Below are 25,830 nucleotides of genomic sequence, written 5' to 3' on the forward strand. Positions count from 1 at the left end.
AAGGTATTAAGTATCAGAAGTCAGATTTGAATTCAAGTCTTTTGACTCCAAAGTCATTATGTTATCTTCTGTCTCATGCTTATCTTAAGGGAAATCCTTCTCATGTCATCTGGCTTCTCAAATGCCATCTTGTCTCAAATAATGTAATATATAGTATCATTGACAAGTGTTCAGTGAGCCAAGATGACTTTCTTAACATCTATTTTGATTCTATGGTTTAATTATTTCTCTAAATGGGTTCAATGGCTTCTATATGTAAGTGAATGACTATCACTATGGATACTATAGTTATAAGGGATTAGCTTTGCAAAAAACAAGAAGCAAAGAGATCCCACACAGCAATGACAGGGCCAACATTCCACTCAGAACTCTCAGGAACTAGCACTGAACACAGAGGCAGTTGGCAGTTGGCGGACTCTGGAGGAGTGAGAGGCTGCATTTTCTTTAGCTGTCAGGATAACCTAGAGGGTAGCCATCTAGTAATTTCTGGGGTGGACACAGAAAGCCAGTGGTTCCTTTTCCTTTAGCTATCATGATATTCTTCCTGTTCCTGCTGCTGGTACAGAGAAATGGATTTCTCCTGTTGCTGGTGACATCTTACTGGGATGACTGTCTGAATCAAAGAAGGACTTCTATCTTGTAAGATTTCTTTGGGCCCTTTTTGTCTTTGCCTCTACAAATCCCTCCTTTAATTTAATTACTATTTTAATTACTTCATTTAGGATAATTTTAGAATGTTTAGGGTTTTAATATTTGTGGTGGGTTAGAAGTAAATTATTCCCTGGTCCCTTTTCCTTTTTAGCTAAATAAACCTTTTATTTTATATATAGATAGCTAGTTTGAACCCTTCTTTTAACCCCCCTTATAACCTTTTGGTGAGTCAGTAGGTACTAATCTGCAAAGTAATTGACTTTGGCCAGAGAAAAACATAGGGTAGGTTGGCAATTGAGAACTCAGGTTGGCTACCAGAGAACCTTCCATTGCTCTCCAGCACTTGGTTGCTCTCCAAGGTCCTTATTGGCATGAAACTCTGAATCTTGACTGACGCTGAGGGGTATTTAATTTTTTAAAGAGCCCAAAGGCAAATAGCACATATGTTAGGAAGCAATATTTTTGTTTTTGTTGTTGTTGTTCTGTTCTTTGGTGTTTATTAATACTAATCACAGTGGATAATAATAGAACATATCACCTGATTTAAACACTATGCAAGAGTGGGTAAAATTAGGAGCTAGACCCAAATACAGCCAAGTCGTAAATGGGGATAAGGGTGATCAGAACAAAGGAGCATATTCATTATGAAGGTGTACCTGGAATTCTAAAGTACCCTTCTTTTAACCCTCCCATAACACTATGTCCCTGAAGACAAGAAGATTCAAGTTAATAAGATCCAAGTAATAAAAAAAAAGAAAAGAGGAATCCCTTTAGCTTTCAGAATTCAAAGGGTAGATTCAATTTCTTGGCCAGAAGGATACACTGAGAAAGCTTGACACATTCCATTTATCAGATGTTTTAATTGTTACCAAAAATCAATTGCAATGGCTTGAAGAGAATGACTATACTGCTGAAGAGAGTGAAATAGTGATGCATCTGGCATCTAGACAAATTTGGAAACATATAGGCAGCTTCAATGTGAAAGGAGAAAGCTAGCAAAGCAGCAGAAATCAGATGTATAATTTAAGCCAATACAGAGGAGACAAGAAGTCAATGAGCTATCCCCATCCACATCTGGTGTTCCAGTTTCTCTTCAAATTTTGGATAACCCTCCTTCTACTACTTCCAAAATAATTCACAGGCTTCAACTCACTTCAACAAGCAAACTTGAGGTCTCTTTCAATGTGAAGTGTCATTTAACATGCATAAAAATATGCAATGCAGCATCATTAAACAAAATGAGGAATCATCCAATGAGTCTGGAGATGCTTGGGCCAGGAGGATATTTCAATAGTCAGCTAGAGAGAGAAGAAAGAATGGAAACAGGAGTGCAGGAAGTTAGCTCCCTTAAACTCCATATCTCTAATAACCTGGACTGGGAGGGGACAATTCCATTAGCTTGATCTTCCATTTCTTCAGTGGTACTTTATTAATAGGTACTTTATTAAGTACCATCTATGTGCCTCTTACTAAAGCATCAGGACTAGATGGATTTACAGGTTAATTCTACCAAATAGTCAAGAATCAGTTAATTACAGTTTTAAATAAGTTATTTGAAATACAGTGGTGTCTTGATACATGAACACCTTAAGCCATGAGCAATTTGAGATAAGAGCAGTCAGGATCCAGATTTTTTTCTTTAAGTCAGGAATTAATATTTGAATCACTAGCTTCTGCCTGTGGGACGAGCCTGAGATATGGCAATCAATATAAACAAGATTAAGGAAATGTTGAGGATTTGGTAAAAAAAATTTAACAGTTTATTGAAAAGACACACCCAGAAAAAGTCACAACAGGTTGTGCATTGGAGCTGTGTGACACAATTGTTTCACACATTATCAAAACGTTCTAAAGGGGAAGAAGAAATAAACTTCAATGGAAAAGTTTTTGTTGAAACCTCCTTTAAGTGAAATCGAGGTGGCAAAAAAGCCAAAACTCAATGAAGAAAATTATGATAATTAAGTAAACTTTAAAAATAGCAATTAAGTTTAGCAGTACAGTTACACACCAGAAGTAATGTGTAAGGAGGGCAATTTTGCATTTAAATGTAGTGTTAAGTGTTTAGAGAGTAAGTTATGTTAAGCGATAGCGCAGGAAATGAAAACCTTCTCTGCCAGCATCTTCGCCTGACCTTGAAGGTAAATAACATTTCATAGGCAAGTTTATTTCTTTACGCTCTTTCTTATTATCTATAAATATATTCATTTGTTATTTGTAAAGTACATTTTAGTATTTAAAAGCATATAAAACAAAAAATTTATGTGTTTTTTGGCAGGGCTGGAACGGATTAATTGTATTTCCTTTAATTTAAATGGGGAAATTCGATTTGACACACGAGCAAATTGAGTTACGAGTGTGGCTGTGGAACAAATTAAACTCTGGTGTCAAAGTACCACTGTAACAAGTAAAGAAGGAGTTTTATGAAATAAATATGGAGCTGATATTAAACCAAGAAGAGCAAAAACAGATAAAGTTATAGACCAATCTCATTAGTAAATATGGATGCAAAAATTCTAAACAAAATACAAGCCAGGACTATAACAATATGTCAAAAAGATAATGAATTGTGAGCAAATAGAATTTATGTCAAGAATGCAAGGTTGGTTTAATATAAAAAAACCTATCAACACAATTGATAATACCAACAAAAACAACAAAAAAAAGGAATAAAAATCACCTTATAACCATAGGTGCAGAAAAGACCTTAGACAAAATACAATGCTCATTCCTATTAAAAACACTGGAAAAAATAGGTATAAATGGACTTTTTCTTAAAATAATAATGAGACCATAATTTATACAACTATAAAATAGTTTTTACACAAAGTCAGATATAAATAATTAGAGAAATGTTAATTGCTCATGGATGGACAGAACCAGTTTAATTAAAATGACAATCCTACCTAATCTACCTATTCAATGCTATCCTGATTACATTATAAAAAAAATTAATCCTTTCTATGGTTATTTTAAATGTAATATCTCCATCTTTTTGTAGGACTTTGTCAGAAATATATAAAAAAGCTGATGATTTATATGTGTTTATTTTATATCCTGCTACTTCACAAAAATTATTGAGAGTTTCAACTAACTTGTGAGTTGAATCTCTAGGATTTTCTAACTCAATAAAATAAATTTTTGGTAATTTAATCAGGATGGCTTGAGTTGGAGTATTTAATAACAAGATTCATTTGGAAGAACAAAAGCTCAAGAATATCAAAAGAATTAATGAAAAAAAAACAGAAAGGAAGAAGATCTATCAGTACTAGATGTTAAATTGTATTATAAAGCAGTAATTATGAAAACTATCTGACCCAGGATTTACTATTTGGAAGCTAGTTCGACAGAAACAAGGTTTAGACCAGTATCTTATACCATTCACTGAGATAAGATCAAAATGGATATGTTATCTAGACAGTTCATGAGTCATCAAACAAAGGAGAGCATTATGCAAGGTAAATGGAGAGTTAAGTTGAAATGATTTTATACAAATAAAATTGCCAAAATTAGAAGGAAAGAAAAAAATTGGGTGAAAATTTTTATAGACAGCCTCTCAGAGGTCTCATTATCTAAAATATAGAGAGAAGATTATCAAATTTATAAGAATAAGAACTATCCCCTATTTGATAAATGGGCAAAATATATGATCAAACAATTTTTGGATGAAGAAACCAAAGCTATATATATATATGAACAAAATGCTCTAAATCACTACTGATTTGAGAAATGCAAACCAAAACAACTCTGAGATATCACCTTATACCCATCAGACTGGCCAAAATGACAAAAGTGCAAAATGACAAAAGTTGGAGGTGATCTAGAGAAATGGGGATACTAATACACTGATGCTATAAACTGATCCAGTAACCATTTTGGAGAGCAATTTGGAATTGCATTCAGATTTAGAAGACTGAGTATACCCTTAGACCCAACAGTATGATAGCTGGATCTATTTCCCAAAGAGATCAGGGAAAAAGGAAAAGAACCCATATATTTCAAAATAATTATAGCGGCTTTCTCTATGGTAGCAAAGAACTGGAAATTGAGAAAATGCCTATCAATTGGCAAATGACTAAACAAAATGTGGCATATGGTTGTGATGGAAGACTACTGCACCATAAGAAATGTTGAGTGTTGAACTTGGGTTCAAATCCCAACATATGACTTTATGGCACCTCAGAAATGGAAGGGACCTCAGAAGCCACCTAGCACAACTCTTCCCTGAAGAGGGAATCACATGAAAATGCCACTGATAAGGAGTTATCCAGCCTTTATATAATCTCTAGTGAAGAAAAACTTGGGATTTTACCAGATAGTGCATTCTATTGGGGGAAAATGATTAAATTTTCCTTTACAAGAAGGTTAAATCTCTCTTCAACATCCACCCATTATTCCTAGTCTTTTGGAGCCAATCAGAAATAGCTGAATCTCTTATAGGAGACTCCAAATATTTAAAGACCACTTCTGCCCTCCATCTTGCCCCTCCTCTTCACTCCAAGCACCTCTAATTGCCCCAACTGATGTGGATTGGTTTTCAATATCCACATTCTCCTCTAGATCTGCTCCAGCTTGCCAGTGTCCTTTCTAAAAAAGATACTCCAAAAATACAGACCAACCAGGACTCATCAAGTGCCAGGCTCACACTTACTAGTTGTGCGATCAAGAGCATGTCACCACTTTTGGAGGGTATCTTGCTTCTGATGCAAGGTAGCACTTCTCAGCAATTTATGGTCTAAGAGAGTGGCCTAGAGCTGTGGTATCAAACTAATAGAAATGGAAGCCATTAAAGTATCTGTAGGGGGCAGCTAGGTGGTAAAATGGATTGTGTCCAGCTGGAGTCAGGAAGAATCATCTTCTTGAATTCAAATCTGGCCTCAGATACTTCCTAGCTGTATGACTGAGCAAGTTACTTGACCCTGTTTGCCTCAGTTTCCTTATCTGTCAAACGAGCTGGAGAAGGAAATGGAAAACCACTCCAGTATCTTTGCCTAGAAAACCCAAAATTGGGTCACAAAGAGTCAGATACCATTGACCAACAACAGAAAAAAACATATATAATAGAATCCTTGTGAGTTATATACTTAAAAAGTCACATGTTAATATGAATGTTTTGTTGTATTTTTACTTTATTCTTAAATATTTCCCAATTATATAAAAAATACTTCTTACTTTCTCTCTTAGAACCCATACTAAAGATCCATTCTAAGGCAGAAAAGCAGTAAGGCAAAAAAGCACTTGGCAATTGAGGGTAAGTGACTTGCCCAGGGTCCCACAAATGGGAAGTGTCTGACGCCATATTTGAAACCAGGTCCTCCTGACTCTAAGCCTGGAATTCTATCCAATGTGCCACTTAGCTTCCCTTACAATTATATTTTATCCTGATCTGGGCCACACTCAGGTGTTTTGTGAGCTACATGTTTGATTCCTTTGGCTTAGAGCCCCAAAGGTCAGCTGTCACATAACCAACCTGTGTCAGAGGCAAAACTTGAACCCAGCTTTCCCTGACCTCAAAACTAGCTCTCTTTACACTATGTCATAGTGCTTAGAGATAAGGGGGTTGGAGATGGTGAGAAATTGGCAGATAATTCCTGAATAAAGTAGACCTTATCTGGAAGTATCATTTCCTAGAGGAACTTGGGTTCAGAGGGGGAAAGGTGGATACGTAGAATCAGTCCCTTTAGCAGCCCCTACCAAGATCATCACATCCAACTCCTCTTCCTACCTGTCTCCCCTTAGCAAAAAACCTAGGAAAGAGAAATGGTGCTTTTCCATCTTCTTTCCTAGCCCAGAAAAATGGGTACGGGGGCTAGTAGAAGGTAAAGAGAGGAATGACAATAAATACAGCTGACTTCATTCACCTCTCTTCACTTAGTTTGTAAGCTTGGCTGTTGAGAGAGATCACTGATTCTTGACAATTCAAATGTTTCCAAAAGTCTAGATACAAGGCCTCTGAGGAAAGAGACTGTTACTTTTTCTATTCAACAAAATATAGTGAGAATCCTATGGATTTCACATTGTGCCAAGTGATATTACAGGGAAGAGAAATATAAGAATCCAGTCCTATCCTCAAGGAACTAGACCTTTGGTTGGGTAATAGATAAAATTGAAAGCTACTGTTTTTTGTTATGTCTTTTTATCCTCAATATCTAACATGGTGCCTCAGACATAAAGCACTTAGATATTTGGTGATTTATTTTTTTCTTTTAAAATTTGTGATATAAGGGAAAGCTCACTAGGTAGGAATATAATTAAGGCATATTAGTAAGTATGATATGATATGTTAGCAACTAGGGCACAGTGGATAGAATGTTGGGCTGGAAAACTCATCTTCATGAGTCCAAATCTGGCTTCAGTCACCTATTAGCTGTGTGTCCCTAGAAAAGTCACTTAACCCTGTTTGCTTCAGTTTCCTCATCTGTAAAATGAGCTAAAGAAGGAAATAGCAAGGAAATTTGCCAAGAAAACAGCAAATGGGGTCACAAAGTTGGATATGACTGAAGAACAACAAATGATATAATATAATGTGATATGATAGATGATATATAACAAATTATAAAAAACAAGGTATTATAGCATTAGGATATTTATCTTTCAAACATTTTATCTGAAATAGTGAAAAATATAAATAATGTATACATTTAATAATTAAAGAATAGAAAGATAACAATATAGTAATGGAATGAAATATTATGGTGCAATTAAAAAAATAAATATCAAACATAGAGGGAAATTCAGAAAGCCATATGACAAAATGAATGTTATAGTAGATTAGAAAAAGGAGAAATCATTATGGTCTAGATAACTGTAGGTTTTACAGAGAAAGAAGCGATTGAGAGCCAGTAAGGGCCAATGCCCAATTGTTTAATCATTTAAGAATATGAAATGGCAGTTTTCAAAGGAAGAAATTTAAGCTCTCAAAAGTCATATAAAAATGTTCCATACCTCACCAATAATTAGAGAAAATAAAATTAAAGAAATTCTTTGATGGAGTTAAGATGGCAACATAGTAATAAAAGCCTTCTGAATCTCCTTCCAACTGATTATTACAAAGCATTTCAAATGGGAAGAAAAGTGGGGAAAAAAATGAAAGCAATACAAAAAGAACATAACAGCTTAAAAGACTAAATTGTCCATATGGAAAAAGAGGTATGGAAATCAAATGAAGTAATAAGCAAATTGGAGACCAGAATTGACCTGTAGGAAGCCATGGAAAGCAGAATAGATTAAAACAAAAAGGGAAATCAAAAACTCACAGCTGAAAATCAGTCTTTAAAGACAAGAATCGGGCAAGTAGAAGCTAATGATCTCACAAGACAGCAAGAATAAAGCAAAATCAAAAGAAGGAAAAAATAGAAGGAAACATGAAATATCTTATTGAAAAGTCAACTGATCTGGAAAACAGATCCAGAAGAGAAAATTTGAGAATTATTGGTCTACAAGAAAACCTAGAACAAGATAAAAGCCTTGACATCACATTACAAGAAATTATACAAGAAAATTGCACTAATATTCTTGAACAAGAGAGCAAAATAGACATTGAAAGAATCCATAGATCACCTCCTACATTAAATCCCCAAAAGACAAACCCCAGGAATGTTATAGCCAAATTCAAGAACTTCCAGGCCAAGGAGAAAATATTTCAAATGGCCAAAAAGAGACAATTCAAATATCAATGCCCAAGTCAGGATTAAACAGGATCTGGCAACCTCTACACTAAAGGGACCACAAGGCTTGGAATATGATATTCAGGAAGGCAAGAGAATTGGGTCTATAACCAAAAATTACCTACCCATCAAAAATGACTACATGCTTTCAGGGGAACATATGGATATTTAACAAAATAGATTTCTAAGCATTCCTAAAGAAAAGACCAGAACTAAATGGAAAATTTGATGTCCAAATATAAAATTCAAGGGAACCATGAAAAGCTATATAAGGAGGGAAGGAGAAAAAATTTAAGGGCTTCAGTAAGGTCAAATTAACTATATTCCTAAATGGAAAAATGGTATCTGTGACTCTTAAAATTGTTTTCATTATCATAGTAGAAAGAAGTATTATTCATAGGCAGAGGTTGTTGTATTAAGTTGTTTAAGATGATATGTAAAAAACTCTTAGGGGATAAAAAAAGTAGATAGTACAAAGAGAAACTTGAAGAAAAAAATAGGATAAAATATACCAAATAAGGAGGCACATGGGGGGGAGGGAGAAGAATACTATTATAAGAAGGGAGAAAGAGAGTGGTAATAGGTAATAATTAAATCTTACTCTCAGTGGAATCAGTTGAGAATGAAGAATAGTCAGATCTATTGGAGTATAGAATTCTCTTGCCCTACAGGGAAGTTGAGAGTGAATAATGAAGGGGAGAATGGGTAGGGAGTACCAAAAGGGAGGGAAAGGAGGAGAAAGGGAACTTAATAAACCCTAAAGAAAAATAAGAAGGGAATAAAAAGGGAGGGGGTGGGAAGGAAAGTAATAAAATGGTGGGGATTTGGGGGACCGATTTAAAGCAAAACACTGGTCTAGAAGGAAATTGTGAAAGAAGAAAGTGCAGGACTAGGTGAGGAAATTAAAATGATGAGGAACACACAGATCGTAATCATAACTCTGAATATGAATGGGATGGATTCACCCATAAAATGGAAGCAAATAGCAGAGTGGATTAGAAACTAAAATCCTACCATATGTTGTCTACAAGAAACACACATGAGGCAGGTAGACACACACAGGGTAAAAGGTAAGAGGCTGGAACAAAATCTATTGAGCATCAACTGAGAAAAAGAAGGCAGGCGTCACAATTATGATATCTGACAAAGCCAAAGTAAAAATAGATCTCATTAAAAGGGATAAGGAAGGTAATTAAATCCTGATAAAAGGCATTATAGACAATGAAGAAATATCAGTACTCAACATGTGTGCACCAAATGGTATAGCATTCATATTTTTGGAGAAGAAACTATTGGAGCTTAAAGAGAAAATAGATAGTAAGACTATTCCAGTAGGTGACTTCAAACTTCCTCTATCAGATCAAGATAAATCAAACCAAAAAATAAAGAAGAAAGAAGAAATGTGAATGAAATCTTAGAAAAATTAGAGTTAATAGATATATGGAGAAAAGTAAATAGGGATAAAAAAGGAATACATGTTCTTTTCAGCATCACATGATACATTCACAAAGATTGACCATGTACTAGGGCACAAAAACATTACAAATAAATGCAGAAAAGAAGAAATAATAAATGTAACATTTCCAGATCATACAGCAACAAAAATTATAATTGTTAAGGGTACATGGAGAGACAAATGAAAAATTGGAAATGAAATAATCTGATTCTCCAAAACTGGTTGGTTAAAGAACAAATCATAGAAACAATTGATGATTTCATTGAAGAGAATGACAATGAGGATAGAACATATTAAAATTTTTGGGATACTGCAAAAGCAATATTCAGGGGGAAATGTATATCCTTGAGTGCCTATATTAACAAAAGAGAGAGATTAACTAATTGGACATGTAACTAAAAAAGCTAGAAAAAGAACAAATTAAAAGCCCTCAGATAAAGACCAAATCGAAAATCCAAAAAATCAAATATAAGTTAATAAAATTGAAAGGAAAAGAACCATTGAGCTAATAAATGAGACCAGGAGCTGATATTTTGAAAGAAAAAAAAACAAAACAAGCAAACTAGATAAAATATTGGTTAATCTAATTAAGAAAAAGAATGAACAGTATCATGAATGAAAATTGTGATCTCACCTCTAATGAAGAGGAAATTAAGGTAATTTTAAAAAACTAATTTGCCCAATGATATGTCAATAAATATGGGAATTGATGATTATTTACAAAAATATAAATTGCCTAGATTAATAGAAGAGTAAATAGAATACTTAAATAATCCTATATCAGAAAAAAAATTGAACAAACCATCAAAGCCATCAAAGAACTCCCTAAGAAAAAATTACCAGGACCAGATGTATTCACAAGTGAATTCTATCAAACATTTAAAGATCAATTAATCCAAATACTCTACAAACTATTTGACAAAATAGGCAAAGAAGGAATCTTACCAAATTCTTTTTATGATACAAATATGATATTGATTCCCAAGTCAGGAAGACCAAAAACAGAGAAGAAAAACTATCAACCAATATCTTTAATGAATATAGATGAAAAAATATTAAATAAAATATTAGCTAAAAGGCTACAAGTTATCACAAGGATTTTTCACTATGACTATGTGGGATTTATAACAGGAATGCAAGGATGGCTTAATAGTGGGAAAACCATCCACATAATTGACCATACCAACAACTTTCTTTCATTTTCAGGTCCACATTATTTTCTTCCCACTTCCATCCCACTCCCTCTATTGAGAAAGCAAGAACAACAACAACAAACCCCAACACAAATATGCATAGTGATACAAAACAAATGACCACATTTATCATATCTCCCCTCTCTCCTCAAATTATGCTTTAATCTGCACCTTGAGTCCATCATCTCCCTATCTAGGCATAGCTTACATACTTTATCATGAGTCCTTTGGAACTGTGGTTAGTTGTTTTGTAGATCAGAGTTCCCAAGTCTTTCAAAAGATGCTTGTTTTTATAATAATAATGTTATTGAATAAATTATTTTCCTGGTTCGGCTCACGTTATTTTGTGTCAATTCATATAGGTCTTCCTAGGTTTCCCTGAAACCACCTCCTTCATCACTTCTTTTAGCACAATAATATTCTGTCACATAAATATATTTTCCCATAAACTTGTTGAGCCATTCCCCAATTGATGGACACTCCCTCAGTTTCCAACTTTTTGCCAACATAAAAAAATCACTACAAATAATTTTGTATACTTGGGTCCTTTTTCTCTTTCTTTGATCTCTTTAGGGCATATGAACTACAGTGGTACTGCCAAGTCACAGGGTATACACAATTTAATAGCTTTTGGGGCTTAATCAGAAAACTGATTCATGCAACAAGAATAATTGAACAAACAATTTTCAAAGACTTAGAAACTCTGATCAAATCCATGATTACAGAGGACCAAAGAGCATGCTGACATCCTCTTGCCAGCTTCAAGATATAAAAGGAGCCACACTTTTAGACATGACTGATGTAGAAATTAGTTTCTTCTTTTCTGAAGGATGTGTATATGGGGAAGGAAAGGTGGAAGGGAGAGAAAATCAAGCATTGTTAATTATGAAAAACAATTTTTAGAAGTTTCCTAAGTTCCCATAGGCAGACCTGGAATATGGACCCCAAATGTAGCATCCTTTTGTATTCCACTTCACTGCCTCATTGCCCAAAATTGGTTATTAAATAACAGATATCCTAATTCCTAGGCAAGGGTATTCAGGGCACCTGATTTCCACCGCCACACTCAACGTAAGTTCCTGTTGCAAATATCTGGGAATAACTTTTGAAAGGCTGTAAATGCTATGTATCCCCTTGCCAAGGGAAGACTTTCTTACAGAAGGCTGAGAGATGCCATAAGCTCTCCCAAAGAGACCCAAAGAGTAGGGGCTTACCTTGCTCTAGCCTTTTCTCGTGCAGTCCAGTGTACATTACTTCAGCTGTCACCCTTGAATGAGCAATCTCTATCACCCGAAGCTTTGAGTACCACACATTAAGGGCACAGGGAAGAAGAAACTTTGTTTAAAAATAAGATACAATGCTACCTATGCTTAACCAGTTTCATCGTGTTCTCAAAGTCAATATCCTCCCCCATCTTTCTTGGCTGCAGACTAAGCCTTCCCGCACAGGAGGGCTTCCAGCTCGGAGGGAAAACAATTTCTCATTATTTGGTGGCTCTTATCTGAGGACCCAGGAGGCACCCTCAAGCCAAGGCTTATTTGCCCAGAATAGAAGATCAGGTTCTGAGTTGGCTCCATCTTCTTTACTGGGCCACCATGTGCTGATTTGAATCAAGGTCATTTGGATTCCCTTCCTCTCAGCCATACACAGGAATCTGGAAAAACACTTGTGTTCAATTCATCCATCCCCTGATCTCTAACTAGCTCATGCCAGCCATGTAAAGAATCCTGATTCCCAAGTCTGCAGCAAAGAAGCCTGCAATCTTCTCGGTTTTAAAACCTTCTCTTCCAGCTGGGGAGATCTCTCCTTTCTAGGCACTGGGGACAGGGACTATTTCACTTCTGTCTGGTGTCCCCAGTGACATGTAATAGATGCTTAATAAACGATTCTTGGTTTGACAGGCTCTGCAGGCCAAGGGTCCTTCGCTTCTGGGGGTTAATAATATTTTTAAAGGCATAAAATAATATCTTGAGGCTTACAAAGGAAAATATGAATTTGATTAAATTAAAACTAAAATTTAAATTTAATTTGATTAAAACAAAAACAAGTCATGGACTTCAATTAACAACCCCTGCTCTAGATATTCAGGGCCCTCTTAACTTGCTGCCAGAGATGTCAACAACGCTTGGCATCCCACTTGTTTCACTTCACATAGGATAACAACTCACATTTCTAAAATACTTTAAGACTTTTAAAACTACTTCCATCAAAATAATCCTGTGAGTTTGGATAGTTCAAGGACCATTGGACTTTTTTTTGAAACTCTTACTATCTGTCTCAGGAACAACTCTAAGACAGAAGAGCAAAGGCTAGGCAAATAGAGTTGAGTGACTTGCCCAGGGTCACAGAGTTGGGAAGTGGTTGAAGCCACATTTGAAACCAGATCCTCCTAACTCCAGGGCTATTCCTCTATCCACTGTGCTACCTAGCTGCTCCAAAAGACCTTTATGTTTTACAGAGAAGTTAACAGAGCCTCAGAGAATAAATTATTGACTGTTATGACCATCATTTCCTTAATATAGCCAATCATATCACTACTGGCATTTGCAATTCAGGTAATGAATTGGTTAGTGAAAGGATAATTTCTAGCTCATTTTTACTGCTATTTACTTAAGCTAAAACACCAACTAAATTAATTTAAAATTTAAAATTACTATTTACTTTATTTACCATTTATTTGAAGTTGAGCTATCAGTTAATCAAAGATTAATTCACAACTAACAAAGAGGAAATAAAAGCAATTATTAGGAGCTATTTTGTCCAACTTTATAGTCTGCTAAATCAAGCTGAGATATTATTTATAGCCCCAATACTATATGGTTAATTCTTGTTCTGCCTGTTTGTAAGATTACCATTTAAGATAACTTTAGCTCTGGTATTCACTAATCAGTGTATTATTTTACCTGATGTAGACTTTTCTGTTATTGGTTCTATGATGTCTAACAAAATAAATTTAAAATATTTTTTCAAAATAAATTAAATAATGACCCTAAAGAATAAGTGGATCAAACAACAAATTTTAGAAATAATCAATAATTTCATTGAAGATAATTATAACAGTAAGACAAAATACCCAAATTTGTACTAGATAGTCAAAGTAATGCTTAGGGGAAAATTTATGCTTCTAAAAGCTTACATCAATAAAAGAGAAAAAAGAGTAGATAAAGAAATTGGGCAAGCAACTAAACATTATAAAACCAACAAAAAAATTTAAATGAAACACCAAAATATCAATACTGAAAAATCAAAGGAACAATTAACAAAACTGGGAGTAAACAACAAGTTCTGTAAAAAACTAGAAGCTGTTAAAAAACAAACATTTGCTAATATGATTTTTCTAAAAAGGAAAAAAATCAATGACCAATAAATTTTAAAAAAGATTAATTCACAACAAAGAGGAAATAAAAGCAATTATGAGGAGCTATTTTGTCCAACTTTATTTCAATAAAATTGACAATCTAAATGAAGATAGATTTTTTACAAATATAAACTTCCCAAATTAAGAGGAATAGAATATTTACATAACCCTATCTTAGAAAAAGATATTGAACAAAGTATAAGAAAGAAAAAAACTTCCAAGACCAGATAGGTTTACAAGCAAATTCTCCCCAAAATTTAAAGAATTCCTTCCAATACTACACAAATTATCTGGAAAAATAAATAGAGAATAAACACAGTAACTTAGTATTTGGCCAAAAAAAAGAATCCAAGCTATTGGGACAAGAATTCACCATTTTACCAAAACTGTTGGGAGAACTGAAAAGCAGTCTGGCAGAAACTAGGTATAGACCAGTATCTCATACTAAACAGCAGGATATGCTTAATATGGCACATTTTTGACATAAAGGGAGATATCATAAGATAATCATTGGAGTATGAAAGAAATTACTTGTCAGATCCATGATAGAGGAAGAGTGCATAGACAAAGAAGAATTAGAGAGGTTCATAGGAAGCTAAATTGTTTTGATTATATGAAACTAAAATGTTTTGCACAGTCAAAATCAATGAAGCTAAAATTAGAAGAATGGAAAACTGGGGGGGGGGACCTTTTGCAGTAAATTTTCTAATAAATGACTCATTTTACAGTGATTTAAGAAACAAGTTATATTTACAAGAATAAGATGCATGATGATGAATAGTCAAAGGCTATGAATAGGTACTTTCATATGAAGAAATCCAAGCTATTAATAGCTACATAAAAAATGCTCAAAACCACTAACAAGTGGTTAACTGCAAATTAAAACAACTGTGAGGTATCATCTTATACTAGTCGAGTTGGCTATGATGACAGTAAGTGAAAGTGACAGATGCTGGAAGGGGACATGGGAAAATAAGAATATAAATGTATTTATTAGGGGAGCTGTAAGCTAATCCAATCATTCTAGAAAAATAATTTGGAACCATACCCCAAAAGCCATGAAACTATACATACCCTTGTACCCAGGGATACTGCTCCTAGATTATCTTAGATATCCCAAGGAAATAAAAGAAAAGACAAAAAAAAATCCAAATGTACTTATAGCAACTCTTGTTGTTGTTGTAGCAAGGAATTGGAAACTGATGGGAAATGGTTACACAACTTCTAGTATATAAATGTAAAAGAATATTATTGTGCTATAAAAAACGTTGAAAAGGATAGTTTAACAAAAACAAACTAGGTCTTCATGAAGTAATGAAGAGTGAAATGAGTAGAATCAAGAAAATATTGTATACAACTATAGAATTAATTATTGAAAAATAACTTGTGAATGTCACTTCCAGAGAATGAACTGAAAAACAGAAACATGAAAGGCACAAACTATATATGCACATCTTTTTGACAGGTGATATCTTCTATAGTGTGTGGGGAGAGAGAAGGGCTGAGATCTTTGGGAATAAATTCTATTAAATACATTTTAAAAAATTAAAATAAAAAAACTGGGAATGTTTGACCTGATATAAAGTGAAATGAGCAGAACCAGGAGAACAGCTTATGTACCAATAATAATATTTTGATAATTAATTTTGAAAGACGTAGAAACTCTGAACAACACAACTAACTATAATTCAAAAGGATTCATGGGGACACATACTCCCTGCCTCCAGAAAGAAAGCTAATAGAATCGGGGTGCAGATTGAAACATATTTTCTTCTATTTCTTTCTTTTTATTGCCTTTTGTTCTTGAAAAATGACCAATGGGCAAATTTGTTTTACATTCCTATCCATATTTATAATGGGTTTTGTTTTTCTTACCTTCTTAATGGATGAGGAAACAGGAGGGGAGAAAGAAAATTTGGAACCGAAAATAAAATTGAATTAAGAATAATCAAATGAACAACAAAGAATACATATAAATACAACATTATAATACATATATAATGTGTGCATATTATATTGTATATTTATATATTATACACATATGTGTATAATATAATAAATACATGTATGTAGATACATATAAATAATAAAAAAGAACAAAGAATACATATTTATAAATATTAGTCCATAAAAAAAGAAAACATATACAAAATATCTTGCAAACTTTAAAGTGCTATATGATTGCTAATTAACAGGACACCTAGTTGCTAAATCACAACCCTTCTCACAATGTTTCTCACCCCTTTACCATTTGTATTAGATCCTTGTGGATATTTTTTCATATTTCCTGAGAAAGATTTGGGGAAGGGGAGAGGGAGGAGGAAGGGAAGAGAAAGGAATTCCTCATGGCACATGATCCTGTGCTAGAAAATATATAGAAGTACAAAAGTCTATCTTTTCATCTTTTTCAGCAGGATCATATGATTCAAGACAAACATAACTCCAAGACACCAGGGAGAAGAATTCCTACTTGAGTTCCCTCAAAGTAGTTTTTTTTTTCAAGCCAGAATCTACAATGATATCAGTTTCTTTTTTTTTTTTCAGTGTAAAGAGGGAGTAGAGAAAGAACATTTTATTGATTGGTAATTGATCCTTTATTAGAGGGAAATAGGATTTATGAAGCACTTACTATGTTGCAGCAAAATGCTTTCCAATATTTTTATATAATATATAGCATGTAATATTACATATATTTACATATAAATACATTTATATGATCTATAATACATCATGACAAATATCTCTTTTTATGCAGACATTTTATATATTTACATATAGAATTGTATATAACATAAAATATATATTATCTCATTTGATCTTCACAATAACCCTTGGAGTAAGAATTATTATCATCTTCATTTTATAGTTGAGGAAAAATTGAGACAGATAGCTAGTGACTTTCCCAGGGTCATGCAACTAGCAACAGCCTTAAGTCATATTTGAATTCAGGTCTTCCTGACTCTTGGTTCAGAGCTCTATGCACTATAGCACTACCTAGTGGAATTCCTCAAAAAAGAATGCTCCCTAAGTGAGTTCGGTGATGCTTAGCAACTGCTCTCAAGCTTAGGACCATAGCTTTGGAGCAAAAATACTCAGAGGCCATCTAATTTCCACCTTTCCATTTTTTCAGATGAAGAAACTGAGGCCCATGGAAGTTAAGTGATTCTCCCAATGTGACTTAATGAAAAAGGAGCAGAGGTAGGATCTGAACTCAGGTCCACTGCTTCCAGTACCATTACTCTTTCCATTATACCATGTTGGCTCTTCTAGATCCTTAGAGCATCAATATGCTGTTTGTCCAAAGTGAAAACTGCTTCTACTAATATAGAGTACAACCCATCTATAACTTACAGTCTCAGAAATTTGCTTGCAACTAAGAGTGGTTAAGTGCTTTGCTCATGATCACATAACTAGTTAAGTATCAGAGTAGGATTTGAAACTAAGTCTCCTTGACTCCAATAACATGGCATAATAAATATTATATTGGACTTGAAGTCAGGAAGACCTAGGTACCAAACCCAGCTATCTGTATATTGGAAAAATCAATAAAACTCTTTGAACCTCAGTTTCCTTATCTGTAAAATGGGGATAATTCCTTTAATAGCTAGGTGGAACACTGCATAGAGTGCCAAGTCTGGAGTCAAGAAAATCTATCTTCTTGGAGTTCAAATATGGCCTCACACACTTAGTTAGCTGTGCTATCCTGGGCAAGTCACTTCATTCTATTTGCCTCAGTTTCCTGCTCTTAAAATGAGCTGGAGAAGGAAATGGCAAACCACACCATTATCTCTACAAAATAAAACAAAACAAAAAAACCCAAATGGGGTCACAGAGAGTGGGACACAAATGAAACGACTGAATAAGAAATTTCTCTAATATCTTCCTCACATTACAAGGTTCAAACAAGACACTGTAGATAGGGGGGTAGTTGGGTGGCTCAGTGGATTGAGAACCAGGCCCAGAGATGGGAGGTCCTGGGTGCAAATTTGACTTCAGGCACTTCCTAGCTGTATGGCCCTGGACAAGTCACTTAACCTCCACTGCCTAGCCCTTCTTGCTCTTCTGCCTTGGAACCAATACACAAGTATCGATTCCAAGATGGAAGGTAAAGGTTTTAAAAAAAAAAGGCACTATGGATGAAATGCTTTTCTCTAAGGTACTATAGAAATAGCTTTTACTGTATTACCTCTCTACATGTCACATACTATTAAGAAATAAGTATATTTTTCAAATAGGATGCTACTATGAATATACAACTAGGGGAATTTCAGGGAGAAGATCCATAGAAAGGACTATATCCAGAAAAGGTAGGTTGGAAAACTTTTCTCAGTTCCAAAAGGCAAGAAGAGTGGGGGCCTCATTCATATCCTTTCTCCCCCCAAACTTTCAACCCTGTGGAAATGTCTAAATTATAAATATCAATAATCCTCCAGAGTCCTAGGTTCAAATCACCACTGTGCCACTTATCCTTAAGTGATCCCACGTAGGTCATTTTGTATCTCTGGGCTATTATTTCCTCAACTCTAAAAGAAGGATATTGGAAGTGAATGATTTCTAAGATCCCTTCCAGCTCTAACATCCTATGATCCTCTTTCCTTCCCACCCACCAGTCTTCAACACAGTCTTCCCACCTTCCCATGCTCTCTCCTCTCCTCACCATTTGTGTATTGGACAGTAGCAAAGGCAAGCTTCAAGCACTTCTGGCCAAGAGGAAAATGACTTGAGGAGAGTCATCTGACAGCAGCCAGTTGCCTCTGTTTCTAATACTGCTCCATGTGGCTGCTAGCAATTATGCACACTCTATAAAGCAGAAAACAGAATGTACACAGTGCAGCCAAAGCCACAGCCACAAACACACCCAACCCCTCTCCTTGAGGAAATTCCTGGAGTCTATTAATTCCTGTGGTTCACTGGCTACCAGACATCTCCTTCTGGATCCTAACTTCTTAAGGCACTGCTATCTGTTCTGGAAACCACACCCCCGAGTCGCAAGGAAAGCAATCATCAGAACAGAAGGTGTGAATGACTTCTTGATATTTAAGGATATCTCAGATGTCTTTCTAGTCCCGCAACGGATCACCAAAGTGAGGCTTGCTAAAAGCATTAGTTACATGTGTGACATCTTGCAGTATGGCGCAGTGAAGGAAATATTGCTCTTGGATTTATCAGAACTGGGTTATAGTGTAAACAATGAGAAGATGGAATGTCAAATTCAGGGAACAGTGCATAGTCATCTGGTCTGCTTGGGCCATGGAAGGGAATGACATGAAATGAGGTTGAAAAAAGTAAAGTGGAATCAGACTGCAGGGCTGCAAGCACCAGGCTAAGGAGTTTGTATCTTAAAATCCATAGGGAGCCACCAAAGATTCTTGAGCAGGGGAGTGACATGGCCAAATCTATGATTTGGGATGATTATGTCTTAGCTATATAGAGGAGAGATGAGGGAGAGGGAAGTAGAAAGAAGAAACCAATTAGAAAGACCTTAAAAAAACATCTTAGTGAGAGATGAGAAGAACTTGAAGGTCAGTGGTCGTGTAAGTAGAGAAGAGGGTGGATATGGAATATTTTGTGGAAACAGAATGGACAAGACTTGGTACCTGACTGAATATGGGATATACAGTCAGGCAATTGATGTTGATGAGCTAGGTGGCTCAGTGGATAGAGTGCCAGGCTTGAAGTCAAGAAGACTCATTTTTCTGAGTTCAAATCTGAACTCAGACAAGTACTTACTAGCTGGGTGACCCTGGATAAGTAATTTAACATGTATGCCTCAGTTTCCTCATCTGTAAAGTGATCTGGAGAAGGGAATAGCAAACCACTCCAGTATCTTTGTCAAGAAAACCCCAAATGGGGTCATGAAGAGTCAGGCACAATTGAACAACAACAAATCAGCAAGTATTTCTTAAACATGAATAATGTGATGGGCATGATGCTAAGTTCTGGAGATACAAAGAAAGATAAAAGTAGTCTCTGACCTTCAAGAAGCTAATATTTGAACTATGTAAAAACAAGATTTAAAATAGCACCTACTTCATAGGATTGTGAGAGCATGTATGAATTTCAAAGCCTATAGAAATGCTCGTTATAATGTTTGTGATTGTGATAGTATCTAATGGAGGAGACATTAAAAAAAACTAAATATATACAAGGTACAGATAGGATAGATGAGAAAAAATGAAGGTTGGTCTCAAAATTGTTAGCCTGAGTGTCTGAATTTCCAGTTTGGTAGAATCAAAAAGGGTACTGGTTGGGGGACTTATTAAGCCTGGGTTCTATTAGAAACCAAATAGATGCTCACCACTTGGGAAATGGATAAAGAAATGGCGGTACATGAACGTAATTAAATTTCAATGCGACATAAGACACGATGAATATGAGAATATTTAAAAAAAACTAAAAAGATACATGAAGCTGGGGACAAAATGAAGAAACAAGTGTGTATGGGCTGGGGGAGATGTGAAGAGAGGGCTAATATTGAGGATGTAACAGTTGCAAATGAAACAAATTTCCTGATCTCAACAGGGAAGCTAAAAGGAAAAAAAGAAAAAGCAAAGAATTGGAATCTAAAGGGGGGGGGGTGGGGGGGCGGAGGTCGGTCATCAATTGGGGAATGACAATCAACTGTAGTATATGACTGTAATGGGATGTTATTGCACTGAAAGAAATTATGAAAAAAATTTTCGGAGAATCCTTGGTGATATGGATTGATACAGAGTGAAGTGGGGCAGAACCAGGAGGACAATTTATAAGGGGACAATACATATGTAATGAAAATAACTTTGAAAGACTTAAACATCCTGATCAATACAACTAATCCATGTCTCTCTCTATAGGACTTCTGATTGGCTTTGCTTAACTATGCTGATTTTTTATAGTGTTTTTTTTTTCCCCTCAGAATTTTTAATTGTGAAAGGGTAAAGAGAGTTTTGGACAGCTATGTGGCTCAGTAGGTAATATACAAGGCCTGGAGTCTGAAAGACCTGAATTCAGAAACTCACTAGCTATTTGACCTGGGCAGATCACATCACCCTGTTTGCCTCAGTTTCCTCATTTGTTAAATGAACTGGAGAAGGAAATGGCAAACCACTCTAATATCTTTAAAAAAAAAAAACACATACCTCCAAACCCTTAAAATACCCATATGGAGTCACAAAGAATTGTAGTGAAATGTCCAAACAACATATAGGAACATTGAGAATTTTCTAGAATATTCTACTGACCAAGGCAATACCTATATCATCTGTAGGGTTTCTTTATCTAGGTGTTTCTTATATCAGTAAAATCATAGATCCAGTCCCTAATCCTATATAGGATGTTCGGTATTAGCATTGTAGATGGGTATACAATATAGGTACTATTTATAGGTATTAGATATTAATGTAGATAGCAGTATTGTAATTGAGATAAATTATCACCAGAGTAATGGTGGAAAGACAAGGTTTAGCTATAGGGGTTCTTAGCAGAGGAGGAGGTAAGAAAATTGGCAATTTGGAAGGAAGTTTCTAAAATCTGATCTGGTATTATATGAACAATATCGTGAACCTTTTAACCATGAAGTTGGGTTCATTTTTCCTTAAGAGGTATTAAAAGCATCCTTAAGACAACTTGGCTACCACAGGGTAGGAGAGGCTCAGGCTATTGGCATCAGTTTCTGGTTGCATAAGTATAAAACAGCCATAAGGGGTTTGGGGGGATTGAAGAGGAGCTCTTATGTTTGGCTAGTGGATCATGATGGGTCACTAAGATAAAGGAACTTCACACATCTAATTCAACTCAAGATGTCCTCCCTGGCTCTCCTTTTTTGAATATCTTTCTCCTACTATAGCTAAATAAATGCCCTTTTGTCAACTATTGTCAAAATGTTAATAATTGATTAATTATTAATTATATGTAAGTATATTAATAATTAAATATAATCATTCACAGAATGACCTGCAAGTGGTTCATTTGTTCCAGCACTGGACCTAAACTACCAGGGGATCACTTTGGGTCAGTCAGACTCAACCTAAAACATCAAGAGGGGACAAGGAGTCAGGAAGAATTGATTGGAGTTTCCTTGAGACTCTGGCTCAGAAGACAGATTAGAAGGGAGCAGCTGGGTAGCTCAGTGGATTGAGAGCCAGGTCTAGAGATGGGAGGTCCTAGGTACAAAACTGGTCTCAGATACTTCCTAGTTGTATGACCCTGGACAAGTCACTTAACCCCAATGCCTAATCCTTACTGCTCTTCTGCCTTGGAACCATACCCAGTATGGATTCCAAGATGGAAGGTAAGGGTTTAAAAAAAAAAAGACAGATTAGAACAATTTCAATTGTGGTAAGGAAACTGCTCGTTGTTAAACCAAAGGGCACTTATCCTCATTAATTGAGGGCATGGCCAATACCAAACATCACAAAAAACAGAACTGACTCTAGAAAATGAAATGATTCTATCTTTACTGACAAAAAAAAGTGGCTACTAACAGGGGAATCTTTTTGATGCTGCTCTCCATGGAGTCAGATCATCAACTAGTCAGAGTAAAGTGAAAAAATATCAAAACCAGATTAGGAATAAGGATAGAGATGAAAAGAAGCCACTGCATTTATTACAGCTTCATCATGTACTATTCAAACAAGTTATTGATGCCAAAAACATTGAGGAAGATGGTAATGGAATGAATAAAGGAAGAGATTGACTCTAATTATTACCATTTCCTGGACAAGTTTACTCAATATAAAGCAATCACCAATTAAACAAACACTTAATTTCTTTGCCAAGCAGGGGAAACAGCAGCCAAGGGCAACATCAGTTTAAAACATTACATTACTGAAAAAGGATGGTGAAAAATTACAAGCAGTATCTATGAAACAGCAAAGGATATTAGTAACTACTGATCACCATACCTACTTTCCCTTCTATATAAAAAATCATTACAAGAACAAATCACAAAAATATCACAGAAAATTTGATTTAAAAATGTAAGAAGACAATATATTAGCATTTAAGAGTGATTTTTATACAGAACATCATATTCTTGAGAAGGAATATGGCATGATGCAAAGAGGATTGACCTTGAATTCATTAAAAACTGAATTCATATCCTGCCATTAATAGATCCTAACTATGTGATTATGATGTGAACAGTATCTAGCATGGCTCTTCCCTCTTGTAAAGAGGGTTAGGCTACTTTTCTCTTATGGGTGATAAAGCTGCCCAAGGGTTTGATTGACCTGGAGCTCTAAGGTTCAAGTTGTCCTGGAAGTCTTGGGCCACTTTGATGTTATGTTCTCAGAGTATAAAAGGCCCCCAAATATGGTGTCTGAACCCTTCAAATGAGCATATACCCTAAAACTGTGCGAGTTACCACATACTGATGGTCAGCTGCATTTCCATAAGGTAAGGTGCAGGGGTACGGCTCAGTCACCCTAAGCTAAGGGTTGGAGTAACCTTACTGAATATCCTTTCCATTTTATTGTTAAAACACACACACCTCTTTTATAGACTGTTGAATGAATGTTGAATCACTGTCTCTTTTCATCCTATCATCAAACCTCTGAACTAACTGGTTATTGACCTGAATCAAGCCCACAGCTACTATTTGGCATTGTTGGTAGGATGATTCAGACAACTTTCTCTGAAAAGGCTTGGAGAACCAATGAGTATAAGTATCAGAGGATGCATTGCTTTCTACAGGCACTGGGGAGGTGAAACTGTAGCTATATAACTATAGTTAATATGCATTTATTTGAAAGAAAAGGGATCTCCTAGATGATGTAGCAGTAATCTTGAATCCAGGATGAAGGTAAAGGAGAATTCTTATTCAGCCTTTATAGAGGAAGGGAATAACCCCTCACAGAAGCCTTTATGGAGAGCAAAAATATGATAGCATCCTCCTGATGTGGCTCTCAGTGAGGGGGTAGTTTCAGAAAGTGAGTCAGGGCATACAGGTGGGAGAAATGTAGAATCAACTTAGATCCTTGAACAGTTTGCATGCAAGAGGTAGAACTACAATCAGAGAAAGAACTGTGGGAGCAGAAACCCAGAAGAAAAGCAACTGCTTGATCACATGGGTTGATGGAGATATGATTGGGGATATAGATTCTAAACCATCACCCTAGTGCACATATCAATAATATGGAAACAAGTCTTGATCAAAGACACATGTAAAACCCAATGGAGTTGTGTGTTGGCTACGGGAGGTGGGAAGAGGGGAGAGAAAGAACATGAATCATGTAACCATGGAACATTTTTCTTAATCAATAAAATCAAATTTAAAAATAAATAAAAAAATAAAAGCTACATTAAAAGTTAAAAAAGAGAGATAATGTATCTTTAAAGTATATATGATACTTATATGATAGATATATATGATATCTAAAGTATAATGAAGAGTTACTGACTGGAATAGAGGTGTAAGAATTTGTGGCTATAGCCTTGATGTTTCCAGTGTTACACCTGGTCACGGTTACCTCTTTGCATCAGGAAACACATTATGAAAAGCAAAGATTTGGCATTCTCTATTTTTATAACTGAGACTCTGTCCTTCTCAAAAGGCATGCTGAGGAAATCATATGATTCCTACCTTTTATTTTCCATATTTTTTTCCTTTTTCTTTATAAGACAACTCCAGGGAGGCTTTTAAAATGTTTTATTATTGTTGTTTTGTGTCTGGCTTTTAAAACTTTTTTCTTTTTTCCTCTTGTTTCTTTCCCTCTTTCTGCCAGTGCCAGAAGGACTGAGAAAGACAGAAAGAAAGAAACTAGAATTGTATCCCATGTAAACTCTGAGGTTCTTTATCCCAAATCCCACTTTCACTGACTAGTTGACTCCATTGAGACCCCAGAGCTTGATCACGTGGGTGATTCTCAAATGCCAACAGCTTGAGACCCTACCATTATACCTTATGATATTTGTTGAGAAACAATTTAGTCAGCCAGCCAGCCTTAAGGATCTTAGTGATTTTTAAAATTTCCTGAATATTCTTTATTACATGAATTAATAAAAGTCTTTCATTTTACACAGTATTCCTAAGATTGAGTTTCTGGGCAACTTTAGGCATGAAAAGATCGTGGTCACCTAGCTGAAACCTGATGAGATCAGTAAGCTATAAACCCAGTGAGATCCTGATAACTCGGTGACTCATCAAAGCATGGAACAAAATCTCAATTTCCTCAATTGAATCCTTCTTGGATTATAGTCCTTACAAAGGTCAATTGGGGAGATAACTGGGTCCTGACAAGGGAACAGGGAAGGTCTAATCAATGATCTTCATTGCTCCCTTCCTCTTATTATCATTGATTAATGGTAGGCTAGAGCAGAGGTGATGGGTGGACAGTCAGTTCTTTTTTCTAGCAGATAGTTGGGAAATCAATGGTATCTTAGCATGACAAAGTAGATCTCACATCATGGCAATTGAAATAACAGAATTCTGAAGAGATCATAGCTAAGAGCACTCCGAAACCTGCCTGGACTCTTCATCAAGGTCTCTTCACGGACACAGCACCAACTTGCCCCAAACCCTGAGGACTG

At 35.4% G+C, this 25,830-nt stretch overlaps 1 protein-coding gene across 4 annotated transcripts in view; it reads right to left on the reverse strand.

Moving 5' to 3' along the window:
- The window catches only part of MYLK (myosin light chain kinase), a 475,306-nt gene that overhangs the window by 335,409 nt on the left and 114,067 nt on the right, over nt 1-25,830 (reverse strand). The window contains exon 1 of one of the 4 annotated variants that reach the window (XM_016433505.2): nt 12,179-12,288. The exons of 1 other annotated variant lie outside the window; for it this stretch is intronic. In XM_016433505.2, the coding sequence (XP_016288991.2) occupies nt 12,179-12,215 (37 nt within the window). In that variant the 5' untranslated portion in view covers nt 12,216-12,288. Of the gene's footprint in view, nt 1-12,178; nt 12,289-25,830 lie in introns of those variants that run through there. 2 more of the 4 variants (XM_007493805.3, XM_056793547.1) reach the window with 2 other exon arrangements.

This window comes from Monodelphis domestica, chromosome 4 (assembly GCF_027887165.1).
Source record: "Monodelphis domestica isolate mMonDom1 chromosome 4, mMonDom1.pri, whole genome shotgun sequence".
NCBI lineage: Eukaryota > Metazoa > Chordata > Mammalia > Didelphimorphia > Didelphidae > Monodelphis > Monodelphis domestica.